Consider the following 19,345-nt stretch of genomic DNA (forward strand, 5'->3'; position numbering starts at 1 on the left):
GACGGTCCCTCGCCGTGGCTCGCACCCCTTGTCCTCTGGCCCGCCTGTCCCTCAGGAGGATTGACCAGGGTCGGCGGTGCTTTCTGCCGCGCGGAGACTCCAAGGACCACCCGGCCACCGACTCACTGCTCGAACCTTTGGATTCGCAACATGTTCTCGACATCAGGAAAAAAAACAGAAAAAAAATTAAACACAAAATGACGTAACAGTATTAGAATTCCTGCGTCGTACCACAGCGCCAACTCTCGGCCTGACATGGCTGAGTCGTTTTTGAAGTGAAACTTCTTTGGGCGCGATGAGAGTAAAGTTTCGAGGCCGAATTTTAATGCCACTTCTTTGTTAAAATCATTGTGAAACTTGTCTGAAGCAAAGAGGCATTTTGCCAAAGAGATATAAAGAGAGCACTATGCTTTATATGCTGCTGGACTCGTTTCCGTTCTCCTCTTTGTGCGATGATTTCTCTCCCTTCAAAAAAAATTGAACAGAGAGATAGATAGATGAACGAAAGAATAAGACAAAGAGTGAGCGCATGAACTTGTTTCAGAAAATAGATATAGATGTCCTATACAATTAGCTTGAATGCCTTGGATTTTATATTTGCTACCAGAGCGCTCGCGTTCCTCTTTGATCAACCAACAGCGTAAGAGAGCGCAGTTGAGACAGTCTCTACATTTCCCAAATAGATAGCGCTATCTGTCGTGAAGTTCATATTACGTACAGAGATTTGGCGTGTTTAGAATGGCATAACTGTTTGAAAAAACAGTAACGCGCACCGTTTTTATCTATGGTGTATTTCAACAGTAAACGCTCGTTTCTGCTACAACCAATTGGCGAAGTCCTCCAGATAGCCGACCTCATAATGCTGCTTCGATCTGTGATATATATTAGCTCACATGAACTTCGGGGGACGTAACAAGCGTATGTGTGAGTCAAATAAATCTTTGTGATAAAACGATTTCGAAATGCAGTATACAAACACTAATTGTCACAAAAAGAAGTGATCGCAAAGTTTAATACACTTTATAATTTTGGGATTATAAGATTTATAACAAAATTTTTAGTTTAGCAATTAAATTCGCGATTTCGGATTACAAGTTTCTTAATTCAAATCTCGTTAAAGCATAAAATATGTATTTTTTTTATTTTTTCGTAAATAACTTATTAGTTTTTTACCCAGTACAGAATTGTACATGACAAACACCCTTGCACTGTTCGTTATACATATGATTAAACTGGATAGAATGTTACAAATTCGTTTACCCACCCCCATTCAGATTCTTGTGATTTGATTTCCATAAAATCGGTTGTTGGTGGATGCTCATATAACATAAGTAACATATCTGAAAAATGTCAAGGTTTGAAGTCTGATTTTTCCAGAGAGAATGTCAACCACCAAATTTTTAACCCACCCCAGTTCACCCCCCTGGTGAGTTCATTTCTGCAAATCTGTTATTAGTGTATGTTCTTCATGTAACATAAGTAATATACGTGCCGAATTTAAAGACTGTAAGTCTTACAGTTCCAGATAATTCGTGATAAGTGAGTCAGTTAGTGGTATTTCGGTTTTATATATATATATATATATATATATAGATATATATCATTGCATTTTAACACTAAAGTTTAAGAAAAAATATTATTATTTGTTTTTGGCTAATTGTTGTAATAACTTTTAATATATAGATCTGTTCATTTATTTGATTATTTTACGCTATGTAGCCACTCAATATTTTATTTTAATTAAAATTAAAATTAATCTTATAAATATATTCAAATATATTAAAAAGTTTCTGTTTGTTTGTTGTTTTTGTTAATACAATCTACACTTTTATTCCGAGCTTTATTAATGGTTCCACTCCTGACCTTCAAAACAAGAGGAACGTAACTGTTGACATAAGATTTCTAAAAACCACCCTATTCTCCTTTCCCATATCTTATAGCTGAATTTTGGCACTTCTTGATGAAATTTTGCACACATGAAATACAAACGTCGACATCTAATTTTGAAAAAAAAAATAGATTTGCATTAGATTTTAAAATACCACATCATTCGAGATCCTCACCCCTTAGAAAATAATTTTAGTACTAGATGATGAATTTCTCCACACTTTATATTGAATATAAGTTGAAAATTACTGTCTACATTTGATTTTTAAAAAAACCGGGTCTTATCCACTATTCACCAGTAATTTAAAATTACTGAAAGAAAACATCACATTTTTGTATTCTAATAACTTTAAAAGACCCAGGCTGTACGGATGTTCCAGCTTATAGGTATTTAAAAATATTATATAATTTGGTGCTATAATTTTTTTTATCAGTTACAAGAGTTATGTTCCCAAAATTTTATATTTTTACAACTATTAAACTCAAAATATTTTTGTGTATTTTACCAATAATAAGTATAGCTTCTAACGCGTGTACATGAGTACACGTACAATTTTTTTTTATAAATAGCGTGCAGTTTATATTTAAACTTTTTTTGAATGAATGTAAGTACTTAATTAGAATCATAACATTTCCAGATTAGTGGGAAACACTATAACTCTATGGGGATACAAAATTGGCACTTTTTTTTACGGTGGAATAAAATTCCAGAGAACCAAACAACAAGCAAGAGAAAACGTTAGCTTCCCGGAAAACTGCTACCAAAGGTTTTGCAAAACACATTAATGGTCAACAAATTATTTTTCTCACTATTTTAGTTTTTTTATTATTTTTTATTATCTTTTTTATGGTTTATTATTCTGTCTATACTTGACATCAGTAATATTTATTCTGGAATTACAGTTATAGCCATCACATACAGAGTATATATTTGATTACCTCTCACAGCATTTTTTTTTATTCACCATTAAAAAAGTTTAGATGTGTTCTTAACGACAAGGCCTCGGAGCTCGCTGCTCCATACTATCCACGTGCATGTTCTTTGGCTTTGTGGCTACGAGAGGAAGCCACGAGTTTTCAAATAGGTTGCGGTGTTATTGGCGACTCCGTTATTTAGTTGTTGTTTTTTTTTTTCCCCTCTTTCTGAACGCGCACGTCAGAGAATCACAGTGGAGCGCCCACTCTTCTGGCAATATTTAAACGGGCGTCCCTGCGAGCGAACGAGGGAATGGAACGAGTGTAGCTGGCGATCGGACGGCTAAACTAAAAGCCCTCGTTCACAGATCAGCGAATTGCGGGAGAGGGGGGCGGGGAGGAAAATAAACCTCATGCACGAAATAGACTTTTGAACACGGAGACCTGGTTTCCCCCAGCGAGCTCCAGATTAGCATTAGTCCCTACCGGTCATTGGGAGGAAGGAGGGTGGTGGGGGGGGAGACAAGGATACAGACGGATGATGAAGCTCGAAGGACCCCCCTTTGACAGTCGGACGGAGGCTTGCCGTGACGAGGGGTTAGGGGAGGAGGGGGCAGATTTATTGGCGACTGCCTCGCGGTCCCCGCCGATGCACCGCACAATGGACGCGACGAAATCATTATCAGCAGGATGCTAACCCAATCCATCACGCCCGGCCAGCGCCAGCGCCCCTGGCGGGCGAGAGGGCATGTCGAGATAAGGAACGCTCGGCGCGTGTCGAGGCCTGGGGCGCCCCATTCGACTGGCTGACAATGGTCGTCGGCCGTGGCCACGTGGAATCAATCCTGCCCCTCGCGGGCCGCGATTGCTGTCACGGGCATCCAACTGCGAGACATTATTTTATACCCAACCCCCCCCCCCTTCCCAATCCCGCGTGAAACACGTAGCGTCGAAACTGAAACATTCGTCAAAGTTCATTTACATACTCTGCACCCTACTAACGCACCAGTTTTCCCCATTCTATTTTACAAATAGCTTATCAAATTCATTCTTAAATTTAAATTCCGTACATTTACCAACAAATATGTATATTTTAATGACTTAGTAATGGTCTAAGTATAGTTTTTTTTAGCTGCTCTGTGTCGCATTTACATATAAACATTCTTATTAAAATACAGTTCAGGAAATATTTTTTATTTAACCCCTATGTCAAATAACTTAGAACTTCATACTCTACAAATAAACCCTTAAGTAAACTTACAATAATTTCAGAAAAAAAAATTTACTTAGTAAAATAACGTAAGTTTTATATAAGTAGTGTTTCGTATCCCAAGATATTTTGATATTTTTTAATATATAAATCACGTTAAGCAACAGTGTTTTAGAGATATAAATTATATTCAGGAGTGAATCAGAGGTGTTTTTATATTTTATTGGACTACTAATTTTAAAATTGTGATGAAAAACAATTTTTTATTCAAAACAAATACTTGGTTCACAATATTTCCAAAGTATGTTAACAAGGCAAATGTTTCGTGAATCATGATAAAATACTGAAAAACTGATAAACTTGTTCAGTGCTTCTTTTGAACGTCGTGTGTTCTAATTTAGAGAAAAATAATATTTCTTATTCGTTGCATTGGAAATCGTGAAGTCGGCTGGAAGGAAACCGACGGATATTTTTATATTTTGTCGGAGCCAAAAGTTTTCCCCTGCAATAACTTCTCGGGAGATGCGAGGCGTGAGTGATTGGATGCGAACATTAAGTCCACAGAAGCCATAAACCTGGAGGGAGAAAGTTGCGGAACGTGGCTTGGGAGGAGGAGACGTGTTCCCGCGAAAAGGCAGGCAAACGAAAATGTTTTCTCATGAATTTTATACAGGTCACACTCGGCGAGTTTTCCCCCAGATTTATGCTTCTAGCGCGCGATAAATTTCTTATGCTGAATCAACCGATTTTAAATTACGTAGATGAAAGAAAACGTATTTACACAAAAATTGTAAGTTATTTTCACGAAGATTAATGTTAGGGTATAGTTTGAAATTAAGATCACCTAAGGCAGCAAAAATATTGGCCGTCCTTTTATTAAAAATGATTAAGTATTTCTATTTTTTTCTATATTATCTTCTATAAAAACGTGTTTTTTTACTTATCCACGTAATAAATATTACTGCCTACATTATAGGCTTCTACAGCTCTTAATAATTAGGTTTTATAAAAATAATTTACAGGTAATTTGTGTAATCGAAACCAAGTATATATTACATGTTTTGGGGAGGAAAATCATTTTCGGCTTTTACTATAAGCTATGTAAAAGAATTGTTGTTCTAATCATTATCTTTAAACAGATTTTATATAGAAGATATTTTACTTTTTACCACTCTAAGTCTTGAGATAAAAAAAAATCTGTATTTTCATATTTATTACCACTTGTTTAGCTAAGTTAAGCTTTCTATGATTTGGATACTAAGAATTATAAAAATTAACTGGATAGTATTGGAACCATTAGATTTAACGTGGATGCTTAAAATATCAAACCCAAACCATCAACATTATAAAGTATTTTAAATCATAAAGTAGAGTAGAAACAAATAAAGTTGTTTAATGGTTTGACTATCTAAGAGATACTTTGTTTTGAATTATTTTCCTGTTTAGTTAGGGTCAAAGAATTTTATAAATTTATTTTTTCTAATTTTTGTACAGTTGTACTGAGATGACGAAATCAGTTATTTTCAGCACTATTTGGCTATGTGTACGAAAGTTCTTTGTCACGAAACTTCTTACCAGTGGTTAGTGCATAAAAAAAATGGTTTGCTTGCAAGTACCAAACTGTTTCTCCCATAATCTTCACAGACTCGTAACATAAAGTAATATTAGCTGGGTTGTTGGTTGAGATAGGACAAATTTACAGATTCATTTCTGGATAGGTTAGAATTCAAACATCTATACATATTTTTCAGCTTCTGCTATAAACTCAAAGTTAATTCGGATGAATCAGGGCCAGTGAGAAAACTCTCAACCAAAGACATATCCAATCAGATACACCTCATTTTATACGCCTCATTGGTCAGTAGCCAATGGACATGTGACTTTTGCCCGAGAATTCAAGGTATTCTATTCAAGAGTTCATTTAACCTGAAAATTTTTCATTCCCTAAATGTTGGTACTTTCAACGGTTATTGTTGCACTTAGAACTGCTATTAACTATGGTTCTTTGTGATTTAGTTACTAATTAGATGTCATTTTTCACCCTGGAACTCTCCAGTTAAAAAAAAAATTATTAAAAATATATATGTATTAGTCAGCTACTGGAACTAAAGTTATATCACAACGAATTTGAAAACTTATAACAGAACTGTTTGGTTTGTACTCTTGGAGACCATTTCTCTCATTGAATAATGATAGACATAGATAACAATTTCAATGTTCAATTATTGGTTTACTTGCTTAGACATCCATCATGGCGAAAGCAGATTGTGCGATGTTGAAGTTGTATTACCTGTTGGCAATCTGCATGCATGCACCAGTTACAATGCAGCAAGTGTTTAATACTTTGTTGACAATGCACTTGGATACGTTCCGTGTCAAGTTACTGTGTGTTTTGGGGTGGCATGCGTAAACAAACGGACATGACCGGGTTAACGCCAGCGAAATTGTGGCCAGCGCGCAGTGGACAAGAATCAGGATACTGTTGTATCCTAAAAAACATCAGTGACTTTTAGCGACTCCTTAAAAGCAAGTAGGACGAGGTCATTCGTATCATATATTATGAAATTAATAATCAAGTTAGTTATACTCCTATAAAAACCAACAATTGAAAAAAAACACTTTTTATTGCAGCTAATTGACGGAAATTGTCATTCCCCATATTTACAATTAATATAAGTAGTGGGCAACCTCTTGTGCATGTAATTATACGGCACTAAGCCATCCCCTTTTGTTTATTGAAGAGGGATGTATATTTTCTACCATTTATTCACAGATGTAAATCTCTGTTATATGAAACATTAATCACTGATTTATATGTAAGTTCCTTAAGTTATTTAATCTATATAAATAAATAATTATATGACCGTTTAAATTCTTATATCTTAGAAAGTTATTCACCTGTTGCTTTTAAATTTTGACACAACGTTGAGTTCGAATACCCGCGTGTTTTGTGTACCTATATCAGGTAAACAAATACATAAAAATAGATACATGTATATATATATAAATGTGTGTTTGTCTTCTGTTTTTAAAAGTAAATATATATATAAAATATATGGACATAGAGAGATAGAGATATTAAGAGAGGCATAGAGATATAGAGAAGGACATATACAGATATATAGAGAGAGATAGAGAGCGAGGGAGATATATAGACAGATGTAGAGAGATAGAGTCAGATATAGATGGAAAACAGACACAGAAGGAGATATAGAGAGATATAGAGCGATATGGATATATATATAATGGAATAGATAGTTATATAGAGATATATTATGTATATAGAGAAATACAATGAGATTTATAGAGGGACACATATACAGAGATAGAGATAAAGAGAGATGATTTGAATATTTGTACCTACTTCAAACATATTACGAAAAAATTATGTACTTTCTATTTTTTTCATTTAACCATACTGGACCACAGTAACGCGTGCCCGGGGACGGCTAGTATTAAATAAATGTTTTCTGAAGTTTGCTTGTGGATCATGTTAGTGGGAAATGTGTAAGAATCACTTGGTGTTACTTTCCCGCGTCGGATCGCCTGCCTGTCGTTCCAAGTATCACTCGCGCACGGCCGATGTGTCCGTCACTGTCCATAGCCCGTCTCATCCTTAGTCTGCAGTGGGCAGTGTGATGGCCACTCACTCTTTCTCTCTCTCTCTCTCTCTCTCTCTCTCTCTTTCCAGAACACTCTTTCAGCCACCAGCGTTGTCTTTATTTCTGTGTGCACTGTTACCAGATATAGGCGCCATAGAGCATAACAGTTTTAGACAAACTTTGTATTGTTTCAAGAAATTACGTTTACCTAAGTTTATGAAAACTTTCTGAAAAATATATCTGAATTATTGTGAGTTAAGTTAAGTTTTAAATGAGTATTTGGAAAATAATGCATCTTCATGTTGTATTTTGTCAGAAGAATTATATATATATTATATATATAGGTATATATATAAATTTCTAAGTAGACAAACTTAAAAGTTGACATCGTGGTTTAAAAATTATTTTTAGAGTTTAAAATTTACACTTTTAGACTCACATGATTTACTGGAATCCCTAAAATCAATATTGGCAAGCTTCTACAAATAGTATCTGGAGAGAAATAATTGGCGTTTAGTATAACTAAAATGTGTTCAGGACGACTACAACTGTAATTATACTGGTATTGCTTGGCTGCTGGTTAATAGCCGCGTCGAAGTCAAAGATTTCACCGACGTTTCGGTTGACCTTGCAGTCGCCATCATCAGGTTCTTGGAAATTCTCCCGACTTTAAGTACCTACTCTAGTCTGAAAAAAGGGGGTGTTTCCCGATTATTGGCTGCAGCCGCGGGCCGATCGGAGTCTTCCTCTGTTATTGTTTGCATGTTTGGTTTGCCCGATCAGGGCTTAAAACCTTCTGGGCCGCTGGCCAATCGGTGGCCCTCTTCTCTTCTCATTGGCTGGGGGCTGTTGGGCCAATCGGAGCTGGGATCCTGTGAATCCGCTGACGGTACCGGGCGAAAAACGGAGCCACTTTCTCTTCTGGTTGGCTGGGCTAGTTTTGCCGATCGTGGGCGATCTTTTCCTTTTTTTGGATGCAAAGCTTTTTTTTTTTTTTTTAGTATTTCTGAAGAGTGGTTGACTGGTGTTCTGCTCTGACTGGCCCACGGTTGCAGCCAATCAGGCAACACCCCCCTCCCCTCTCTCAGGCGAGAGTGTTCAAAGCCAGGAGTACGAGGCGTCGAGTGACGCGCGGTTGTGACCCAGGAGCCGGGTAGGCCCGGACAGTGGAGGGAGACAGGCGCTGACGGCCGCCCGCTCTGTGCTGCAGGCTGGCCGCAGCTGGACGAGGAGGCGCCGGAGGACGCTGGTCCAGGCGGCGCGGCGCCCTTCTTCGACCTGAGCGTGCCTCGCAACGTGACCACGGCCACGGGGCAGACGGCCTTCCTGCACTGCCGCGTCGAGCAGCTGGGCGACAAGGGGGTGAGTGCTCTCCACTACACACCCACACCCGCCTAGCGGTAGCGGAGACAAACAAGGGCTTTCCATCAAGTAAGCGACAGAAGTGAAACTTCTTGCTCATTCGGCACAAAGAAAAATTATTAAATAATTTTTAAAAATTATTAATTATCAAATATTTATATTTATTACAGACAAGTGAGTGCTGTAAACGAAATTGGTAATAATTCTTAGCACGCAGTGGAAGTTACAAAATTAAACAGTTGTACGGTAAATTTAATTTGCCATAAATAGGTATTATGGTATTTTCCCTAGGCATTTGACGTTGTAATAAAAATGATAAAAGGAGTTTCAATGGATTCATTGTAAATTTTCATTAAATTTATAAAAATTAATAACATACATTAAAAATGTGTTGAACAGTAGATAATAATTGAGAATAGTAAGAATGCGTTTATGATCTCAAAAAAAAACGAGGAATAGACTAACGCAAGAATCGTTACGATTATTCCCTAGCATGCTCCGCTACGTACCTATCCCCCCCCCCCCCTTTTACCGTTTGACCGCTAGCGCATGTGTTGGAGTGGCGTCGCCGCTGGCGCAAAGTCCTCTTCTCCCGGTTCCCAACCACGTACCTGACTATTCCCTTCGTGCGATCGGAATATTCGTAATTCTCGAAAATTGTAGCCCCCCTCAGCAAAGAAGTTTCACTTTAGAAATAAACTCGTGAGAAAAAAGTTTTAATTGACATTTTTAGTTTAATGCAGGCCTACTTTACAGTTTCTCATATTCGCCATTCCGTTCCAAGAACTTTCCGCAACGCTGCACCAGTTTCTTTAACCCCTCTGCATAGATGTTCGCCGTATGGGAATGGAACGGACGCCTTGACCATAGGCATCATTGACTTAGAATACGCTATGCGTGTGGTCTACGTACAGGCGCTTAGTGGACATTTCCGAAAAACGTTTAAGCGATCTCCGTACTCGAGCCGAAAAGTGAAAGTCTACCTTTTTATTTTGGTAACAAAAGGGCGTTATTTTTGTTAATTCAATGAAGCGTGAGTCAACAATTACAGCAAAAATTACGAAATTACGATTTCCAACTGGATTAATTTCAAAAGTCCGAATTTCTATGCAGAGGGGTTAAACAAACAGGTACAGCTTTGCGAAATGTGCTTACAACTGAATGGAGATTATGTGAAAATTTGAAGTATATATCGAGTAGACTAAAGCTTAAAAAAAAAATTTTAAAAAAACATTTTTCTCGCGAGTTTATTTTTTTAATAATAAAAAACAGAGCTCTCTTTAAGAATATTCCTCGTATTCCAATAAGCAACGGGGAAGTACACAGTAGGGAAAGGGGGGGGAGAATTAATCCTAAGAAATCCTACAAATATATCATTCATTCTAAAAAAAAAAGGAAAGAATTCGAAAAGAAGAGCAGGCAAAGAGGTTGGTCCCCCTCTCCCCTGGCCCAAATCAAATCCTGTATTCGCTCCTTATAAGCTTGATATTTAGAAACAAAAAAAATAAGATGAAAAATACTATCTAAAAATGTCTCCGATATTACGTTGCGTCTCTTTTCATCAGCTAGAAAACAGAGGAAACACTGTACTGAAAGGAAAAACCCGCCAGTAACGGTAATCTTTGAGCAGACAGAAGCCGGCAGCGCAGTGCTGCGACCTGGCTGGCAATGTCAAAGCCGGAATCCACCCGAAAAAATCTGAACTCGTGTGGCTCCATTGGTGCCGGATTACAGAATGTGTATAGTGCCGGATTAAAGACCATTCACTGTACATGTTCGTCTTGTGGGGTAGCTTTAAACAAGCCTAATACTCTTCACACTAGTTTCTACAAGCATTAATCAGGCTGGCGCAAGCTTGACTCATGCTTCAGTCGACACTGAATAAAAGTTTCTGGGAAAAGTTAATTTGGCTAGTCTCATTCAAGCTATTTCCAAACTTGCAATTGCAAGTCTGTGTAATGATCATCAAAGTTTAGCTTAAAAAATAGCTCGAATCAAGCTCGGTACAGCAAGTTGGCAATGCAAGTCTGGTTCAAGTCACTCTGCTAAGAGTAGGACTGAAAGCCGATATATCATTACGGAAAGTTTAATTTTGTTTGATCTTGTTCATTTCAGTTTTATATCTCTTCTACAAAGACTTAGATTTGATATTACAAAGCTAGCTAACGCACATTGTGCTAGCTATGTACCTTCACCAGGATAGAACATTTCCAAACTCTCTGCCTGCTGAGATGTTTACAGTGTACAGCAATTTGTAGATACTCCACACATCGACCGGAGAAGTTACTTCTACAGGTCGGAAATTTTTTCTAAACATCTTTGCAGGGACTTGAGTTATCAAATAGTGAATTCATCTAGGAAATACTTGAAAAGTAACTTCTCTAGGTTGGGAGAATCCAGCGAATACGTCCTTTTTACATCGTGGTTTCAACGCAGTAAGTTTGATTTATGTTCCGTAACTATAAAGTAATACTTGCTCTGAATCAAAACACAACTTTCCATCTAAAAACTGTGCCTTTGTTGGAAAACTATTTGTAAACAATCGCACATTTCGTTGTTTAAGTAAGAATTTTTGTGAGTTAAATTGACAAAACGTAAGCTAGTTATAGTAAAGAGAACAAGAGAAATGACATGACAAAAATTCGTCTATATCATCTTGGATTCAAGAGGTTTTTTTTTGCGATTTCGTAATTTTTAAGCCTTTTATAAATTTGTTACTTTTATTAAAGAGCGCTTTCACTGGTAGAGTAAATGATAGCCTATAGCAATATTTTCACTAGTTGGTATCCCGTTTACTCTACTAGTGTATGTTCTCCATTTTTAAATTTATTTTGTTGGATGACTGACGTTGTTAGTGCTATTCTGCACTTAAAATGTTGTCTTTTAAATAATTAAGGTTACCTAATGCATCTATTTATATTATAAACTGGACTGTTCTAATTTTATTGGAAGTCTTTCTCTCTTATAACCCTACACAATAAGAATTTTTTTTCGATGATAAAATAGTCAATCCGAAAATTTTATGTTAAAATTCTTCAAGCATGATATTAAAAAAATTGTGAGAGTTAATTTATACGATGTGCGTGCACCATACAACGAAAATTTCACAGGATAAAAAAAGCTACATACAAAAAAATGGCAACATTCTAATAAAAATTAAATTGTACTTGTAACTCTTATTATTTAGTGATTCATATTGAATACTGGTCCATATCATTAAAATCATTTATTTATTGAAAATTTTAGTGATATAAATTTTGTTTATAAATTTAGTCATGTGTATTTTCAAAAGTATTTATATAAGTGAGGTTATGTTACTGTTTAATAAATAATTAATATTTACAAATTAGAATAAACGTAAAGAAAATTTATTAATTTTAATTACTTATTAATATTTATTATGAATAATGAGCTAAATTATATAATTAAATTTATACACGCGTTTATACTAATATTGATATCTGAGTATTTCTGTGATTTTTTTTAATTTGATTGAATATATTCTTTACAAACTGTATTTATAATATCACTCCAGTCATTTTATTTCTATTAATTACTTGCAATCAAAATTAAAGTTAGTTTTTAATTACGCCAAGTAAGTAAAAAAATCTAACGCGCGAACATAACTTTCATTTTTAAAGTACAAAAATATTATTTCAAATTGCATTTGTGGTTTGGACAGAGTTAAATGTCAGTATAATGAAGACACCTGTCTTGCATACAGAGACGTCGCTCCTCGCCGGGGTCACGTGACCACCACGACCTCCGGGCTGCAGCTGTGGGGAAGGGGAGTGGAAGGGGAGGGTGCGGCACGTGACCTGGGACTCGGAGCTGGCGGCACTCGAGCCTCCGTCAGGCGAACAAAACAAAAACACCCTCCGGGTCGTGGTCGAGGTCGGCTCGCCGAGCTCGGGGAGCGCAAGGCGGGAGTGAGTAGCGCTGGTAGGCACTGGCCTCGCACACCAGGGGAATCGGTTTCAGATCCCTGCATCTTACCCTAGATCGCTACATGCACACCCCGTGATGGTTTCCCTAAATCACTCCATGCACACCTCGTGATGGTTTCCCTAAATCACTCCATGCACATCCCGTTATGGTTTCCCTGAATCACTTCATGCACACCTCGTGATGGTTTCCCTCGATTACTCCATGCACACCCCGTGATGGTTTCCCTAAATCACTCCATGCACACCCCGTGATGGTTTCCCTAAATCACTCCATGCACACCCCGTGATGGTTTCCCTAAATCACTCCATGCACACCTCGTGATGGTTTCCCTCAATCACTACATGCACATCCCGTGATGGTTCTCTCCCCGGCTTCCTTGAACAGATCTGCAGGGTTCACCTTGTTAAGTCCCAGTGAAAACAAACGAGACGGTGATCACAGTTCTATCCGTGAGAGCAAGTGTGCTGTCAAATGTCGTCCATCTCGTGTCACGGAGTGCGATTTTTTTAGTGATGCACTAAGATTTCATCCCACAAATAAAATAATTGTGCATTTATTGATAAATTGGTTAGAAACCATCTATCAGTATTACATTATGATATTTTGGAAGAATCTTCACTTCTCAAAGCAAAAAAAAAATGTTGATGATGTTACCTGACACAAAAGTTCACTCGTTCGTGGAATTTATTGTAAACAACGCTCTTGCACTGTGCAAACCGAAGCTCCTTTACTCAGCAAGCATAGGTATCCTGTCCGATTGAAAAAAATCATTGTACTGTAATTTAAGCGATCATTTTGTGCGAAACGCATGATAATACTACTGGTATTAGGGCCACGGTGTGTTTCATGCGTAGCTTTATAGTCATCATCCAATAAATATGGTTACTAAATCAATCAACTTCTTTTTTTTGGAATATGCACTAAACATTTACATTTCTTTAATATATAAATAACATATTTTAAGTAACGACACTTTAACAATGAAACACTTTGGGTAAACACAGTAGAACATGGATGCTCTTGAAAGCATATTCGTATAGTTTGAACTAGTAATCTGGGTAAGTGATCTATGGTTTCGATGGATTGGTTTTATGGCAGAATATCAAATTGCGCGAGCCATATCGACTCACACAATTTTTAACCAGCGCGCTTTGTTTAAAGTGAAATTTGAGTGCGTCCGCCCTCAAATAGGATCATATTGCGACGTATAATTCTAAACGAACATTGATCGTTTCGCGTATGTGTTGGTTTTTACGTCAATATACGCATAGCAATTAACTTTAATTCTAGGCAAACATTTTTTAATAAAGAATTGATCCGCCCGTAGTATCTATTGTAACCTTGGCCATTATATTTACTTTACAACATTTGTAATATAATGAAGTATAAACAGTAATGTATTGTTTCTTATTTAAGATATGTTGGAATCATATAACGTATATGAATAAAACTTAATTCTTAGTGTCAATTATATAATAAAGTAAGAGACAAACTCTGATATAAGAACGCAGAATATACTACACTCGTTTTGTGTTTTTGAAATATTAATTTTAATTTGGAATTCACGTAGCTTTAATTTTTTTAAGACAGGTTTTATGTTTTGCATCCGTATTTAATTGAAAGTATTTTTTTAAATTTAAATTCAAAAGGTGATAAAGCTTTAATGTGTCTTTTTTTCGGAGTTTTAGGAAACGTTTGTAAATTGATTGTTGAATGGGAAGGGGTGGGAAGAGAGAATGGTTTCATGACAACATTAAAGTAGTTTAATGAGCTGTTAAAAAAATACTCTTGTGGGAAAACACAATTTCGCCACCACTTGCAGCCCGCTATCGGTCGTATTATGTAATAATAAATAATTGCGCAGTAAATGTGATCCTTTTTCCGCGTCGTAAATTCGGCGGATCAGAAAATTTAGAGCGGCTAAAAGGTGGTGCTTGTGGGGGGGGGGGATGAGGGAGGGAAAGTGTGGGAGAGGAGAAGGGAAGGGGTAGAGTGCGGTGAACGAGTTCCGGTGAGGGTTGGATTTTATGTTCCCGTCGTAAATTACCCGGGGCCGAGTGTAACGACCGCCGGGGCATGAACGAGTTGCCCCGCGCGGGGAAATATGCGCGCGCCAGCGACTCTGTGCGTCCGAGACGCGCGCGACCCGCTCCGCGCACGAACGAGCGAGGCCCGCCGGCTGGCGACGTGCCGTTCCGTTACTCTGCGGCGCGCACGAGAAACCGGAAAATACGCCAGGAACAAGAGTATCCATGCTTATCAAACACGCACCACTCAGATACAAACTTTTTTTTCTAACTTTTGTTTAACTTATCGTCGACAGCGAGGTACTTAGCATTCGCCGAGAGTGAATTTTCAGAAAATAACAGAAAACCGAGATCAGGACAAATTAATCAGTATTTGAACCCATTCCTTTCGAACGTTAATTCGACGTGTTACCGCTGTTCGTCTTTGCTTGGTCTAACCGTCCAACCAATTTGCTGCTACAATTTTAAATTATAAATTTTGATACGATAATTTATCAACGAACCAACAAACACTTTAAAAAGAATAAAGTTACATTTACGTGTAGTTCAGTCTGAATTTTTAATCCGGTTTACTGACCAAGCTGTTACATCTCTAGGTATCTTTCCTAATATTAAGACTGAAGTGCTTAGAGTGGAAAGGATAATTTAGGCATTTTTGTTTTGTCGGTTAACAAATAAGGTCAATAATTTAATTCGCCGCGTGTCAATCAAACAAATTCTTAAACCGAAACACCTCTCTTCCAACCTCGTAACTTTATTCCATGCAAATCTCTCTCTTTAACCATAGCACTGTCAAAGAAAAAAACAAGGCCATTACAACAGTTTGCTTTCGCCAGCTGCTCTAACTTCTAAACAAATATTACATCAGTTAAATGTATCACATATTAAGTGTCGTAATTGTAAGAATACTATACTTTTTTAATTTAAATTAAATAATTTTAAGTTATATTTTATCGACGTATGGATACCAGTCAGTTTGACATGTTAAGAAAATAATTTTCGCAATATATTGAAATAATAAATCAAAACAGTTTCATCTTCTTTCTCTTAATCAGCCGCAAGGCAATTTAAGAATTACTTTCAGCACACCAACGATCGTTACCTCGTTCGTTCGTCAGCTGGACGACTAGCACGGAAGGCGCGGGGGGTCCACTTTACGGCTGTCCTGCTTGTACCGCGATATCAGGGCCGCCACATTTTCACCTTCCGGCTCTCTCGCTCGCGCGCGCGATGACGTCACCGGGAGGGACAGGGTTTTACGGCCAATGAGGCGGGCTATCCGGTGGTAGATTGCGGGGGGAGGGGGAGGGGGGCAGATGCGCCCGCGCAGATACCAGGAGGCGCCTGGCGAATATCGCGCCATCGATGCGTATCGCGGCGGAGGCCCGCCTCGTTTAAAACTGCGCCGAAACGGCCGCTCGGCGCGCTGCTGTCGAGTTGCCGAGCGCCGGGAATCGCCTTGTGGTTATGCAACCCGCGTCAATTGCCTGTTCGGCTGGAAGTCGCCTCTTTCTGCGAACACTCGTACAATGCCTCTAGTATTGACCGGTATCTTTCGCAAACATTAATTGGCACGAAAAACGTGAGTAAGGATGTAAATAATACACACTGCACAATTGATAGTCTTTTTTAATGATTACTTGTAAAACATAATTTTCAAATAGTTATAAATTTAAAGCAAACTCTGAAGGGTATTTTTTTACTACGAACCGGTGGATAAGTAAGAAACACTGATAAAGAAAATAAAATAAATAAATGAAAACATTTCAATGCAAGAGAAAATATGAAAATGTATCGCTAACAACTAATTAATAGTGTCAAGTACTAAAAAATAATTGGTAAAACAAATTCGATATTTTTAATGATTTAAAGAATAACTATGTGTTTACATTGTGGGGTATATAGATGTGTTTCTCATGTGTTACGCAGAACATCAGTGTCTGTGTTCTTAACTCTAGTATGTCCAGTGACTATTCACACGATGCAAACTCACTGCAAGTCAAACTGTGCGCACACGAGTTCAGCTTGTTTCTCACAAGATAGTCTCATGTATACTAGGCTTGACTCCACGTTATATTCTAGTCAATCTAAACAATTTTGAATAAAGCACTTAAAAACCTAATGTTTCGCTACTTCGGCTAAAACGAACATGCGCTTGCTTTGTACACCCTAGCTAAGATTTCAATGAAAAAGAAAATATAAATATTTTTTTTAAGTCATCGCAATATTTATTGCTGCTAAAAATGCTTGGTATAAAATACACGAATTCAAACAAGGCTTTGTATAGTAACTGCGTTTATTTTTTCCTATAAACAGATAATTACGTGTAATTTATTCACACGTGTGAAAAATAAATGTACATCTTGACAGCAAAAGTACGCCTCTGGAGGTAGACGCTGACTTATTTTCAAGTCCCAAATAAAATAAGCGTTATTCGACTAAAGGTAGACAATATTTGTAACGCAGTAGTGCCCGATTACTTGGAAAAAAACTAAAATATTAAGTTTAGATTTTGTGTTGATAAGTAGATAATGCAAAGAAACATGTAAGTGAAACGACACCAGGGATATAAAGACGCCTTAAGCCACTCGGTGCCGACTTATAGCTCACATACATATCGAAGCGTTGTTCGAATTTGACAAATTTGCGGTTAAAGCTCACGTAATGAGCCAGAAGCCTGCATTTTTCAATGCTTTCTGAAAACTGTAACAGCAGATCATAATATAGAGTGGAATGTAATTAACTAATAACTATCAGTTATAAAACTAGATACGAAATAATATGATTAATTCGGGAAGCAAAACTTTTTTAAAAATTTAATCTGCAACTTTTTCTTAATAAAAATGGAGCTTAATAACTTTAATTGTAATTAGATAAAACGATATTTCAGATGACACGTTATTGGTCTATGTTATATTTGCTTGCGTGACGACACATTGTGATTAAATAGTATTTGTTAACCAGATTATTAGTTATTAAAATAATAGTGGTTAGTGATGTTATAGACATGTAATAATTATTATTTTTCTTCCCTGCCTCATAGTCCAACTGGTAGAAACATTGTTCTGAGGAAATACTTGTAACAATTTATAACCTTGCTGTCAGTTTACATCGCAATGATTTTCTAGCGTTGTAAGAACGGATTTACTGAAATCTATTACAAAAGCAATGGAGAAAAAGATTTTTTAAGCTGGCGACAAAAATAAACTCTCCTACTGGCGAGGAGAAGTACACGGGCTATTTAGAACAAAGTGCTGTGCTTTACTGCTAAAGGCCAGTCGAAGCGGACTGTTACGTCTTCCTTGACGATGTTGGGGAAAACTGTGCTGTTTCTAACAGTGCCTTAAAAGTTTGTCGCGTTTGACAAAAAAATACGATATGAATACTTTTCCAAATGAGTACAGTTTGCGATGTAACTCTACCGTAGAATGGGGCCATTAGAAGTTTGACTCGCGTCCTTACCGGTGAAGAAAGTAAATCAAAACAACTTTGCGACGTTACGTACTCGAGAGGAAATAGCCTAGTCACACCGCGTCACAGTGAAATGTATTACATCGCAGAAATGTAATGCTTCAACACGCTTAACGTAACCACATAGTGCATAGAGTAAACATTTTAAAACACAATGGACACAAAAAAACCAAATGGAGTTTGAGAATTTTAGTGATTTCAGTGTAGAAATTTACAAATAAAACAAGATCTAAACAAATTCGAATACATCGGGCTAGGATTGTTAGAAGAGTCAAGCAGGCATCACGTGAAACAGATATACTTTAATTGTGCCTCACTTGCTAACTATTAAATTGCTTTGTTTGACGCAAGTAGCATTGTAACAGTGATTGTGCTTGAGCACTGTTCGTGTTTGAGAACATCACAGAGTTAAGGGTTTAAAAATCGTCAGAACATCAGTTTCATATAATAATTAAGTATGTGCGTTACATTTTAAGTTCGTTTCTTTGTTAAGTACTGTGAGTTCAATTTACTTACGCTTACCTGTCGTTTCTTATTATTTGTAGTCTAGTGTTATCCAATAGAAAACATCCATTTAAATTCATATAAAAGTTACACATTTCGACTGCCATCAATCCACAATTAAAACTTAATTTCACGCGCTACTTCAATTTTTGTCTTTTTTCTCGACGTTACAATTATTTGAATGTAATTTCTGAAATTTTGAAACGATACCTCTTTTGAATTTGTTGTTCTGCCATTAACAGTTTCAACGCCTTTTCTGTAAGTGTAATGTAATGGCAGCAAAAAAAGGCATGGGAGGTACGGTGTAGATATTTCAGAAATAGCCCTGATATAAAAGTAATGACGATAAAATTACAACAACAACAAAAAATGTCGGCATAGCATGTGGGACCGAACCTTAAAACTGATTTTCTATGATT

The 19,345-nt window shown here is 37.1% G+C and overlaps 1 protein-coding gene across 1 annotated transcript in view; it reads left to right on the forward strand.

The window, feature by feature from the left end:
* Positions 1-19,345, forward strand: part of LOC134531429 (zwei Ig domain protein zig-8) — a 686,659-nt gene that overhangs the window by 421,967 nt on the left and 245,347 nt on the right. Inside the window, exon 2 of the mRNA XM_063367131.1 lies at positions 8,825-8,976. Coding sequence (XP_063223201.1) covers positions 8,825-8,976 — 152 coding nt within the window. The remainder of the gene's footprint in view (positions 1-8,824; positions 8,977-19,345) is intronic.

This window comes from Bacillus rossius, chromosome 3 (genome assembly GCF_032445375.1).
Source record: "Bacillus rossius redtenbacheri isolate Brsri chromosome 3, Brsri_v3, whole genome shotgun sequence".
NCBI classification, from domain to species: domain Eukaryota; kingdom Metazoa; phylum Arthropoda; class Insecta; order Phasmatodea; family Bacillidae; genus Bacillus; species Bacillus rossius.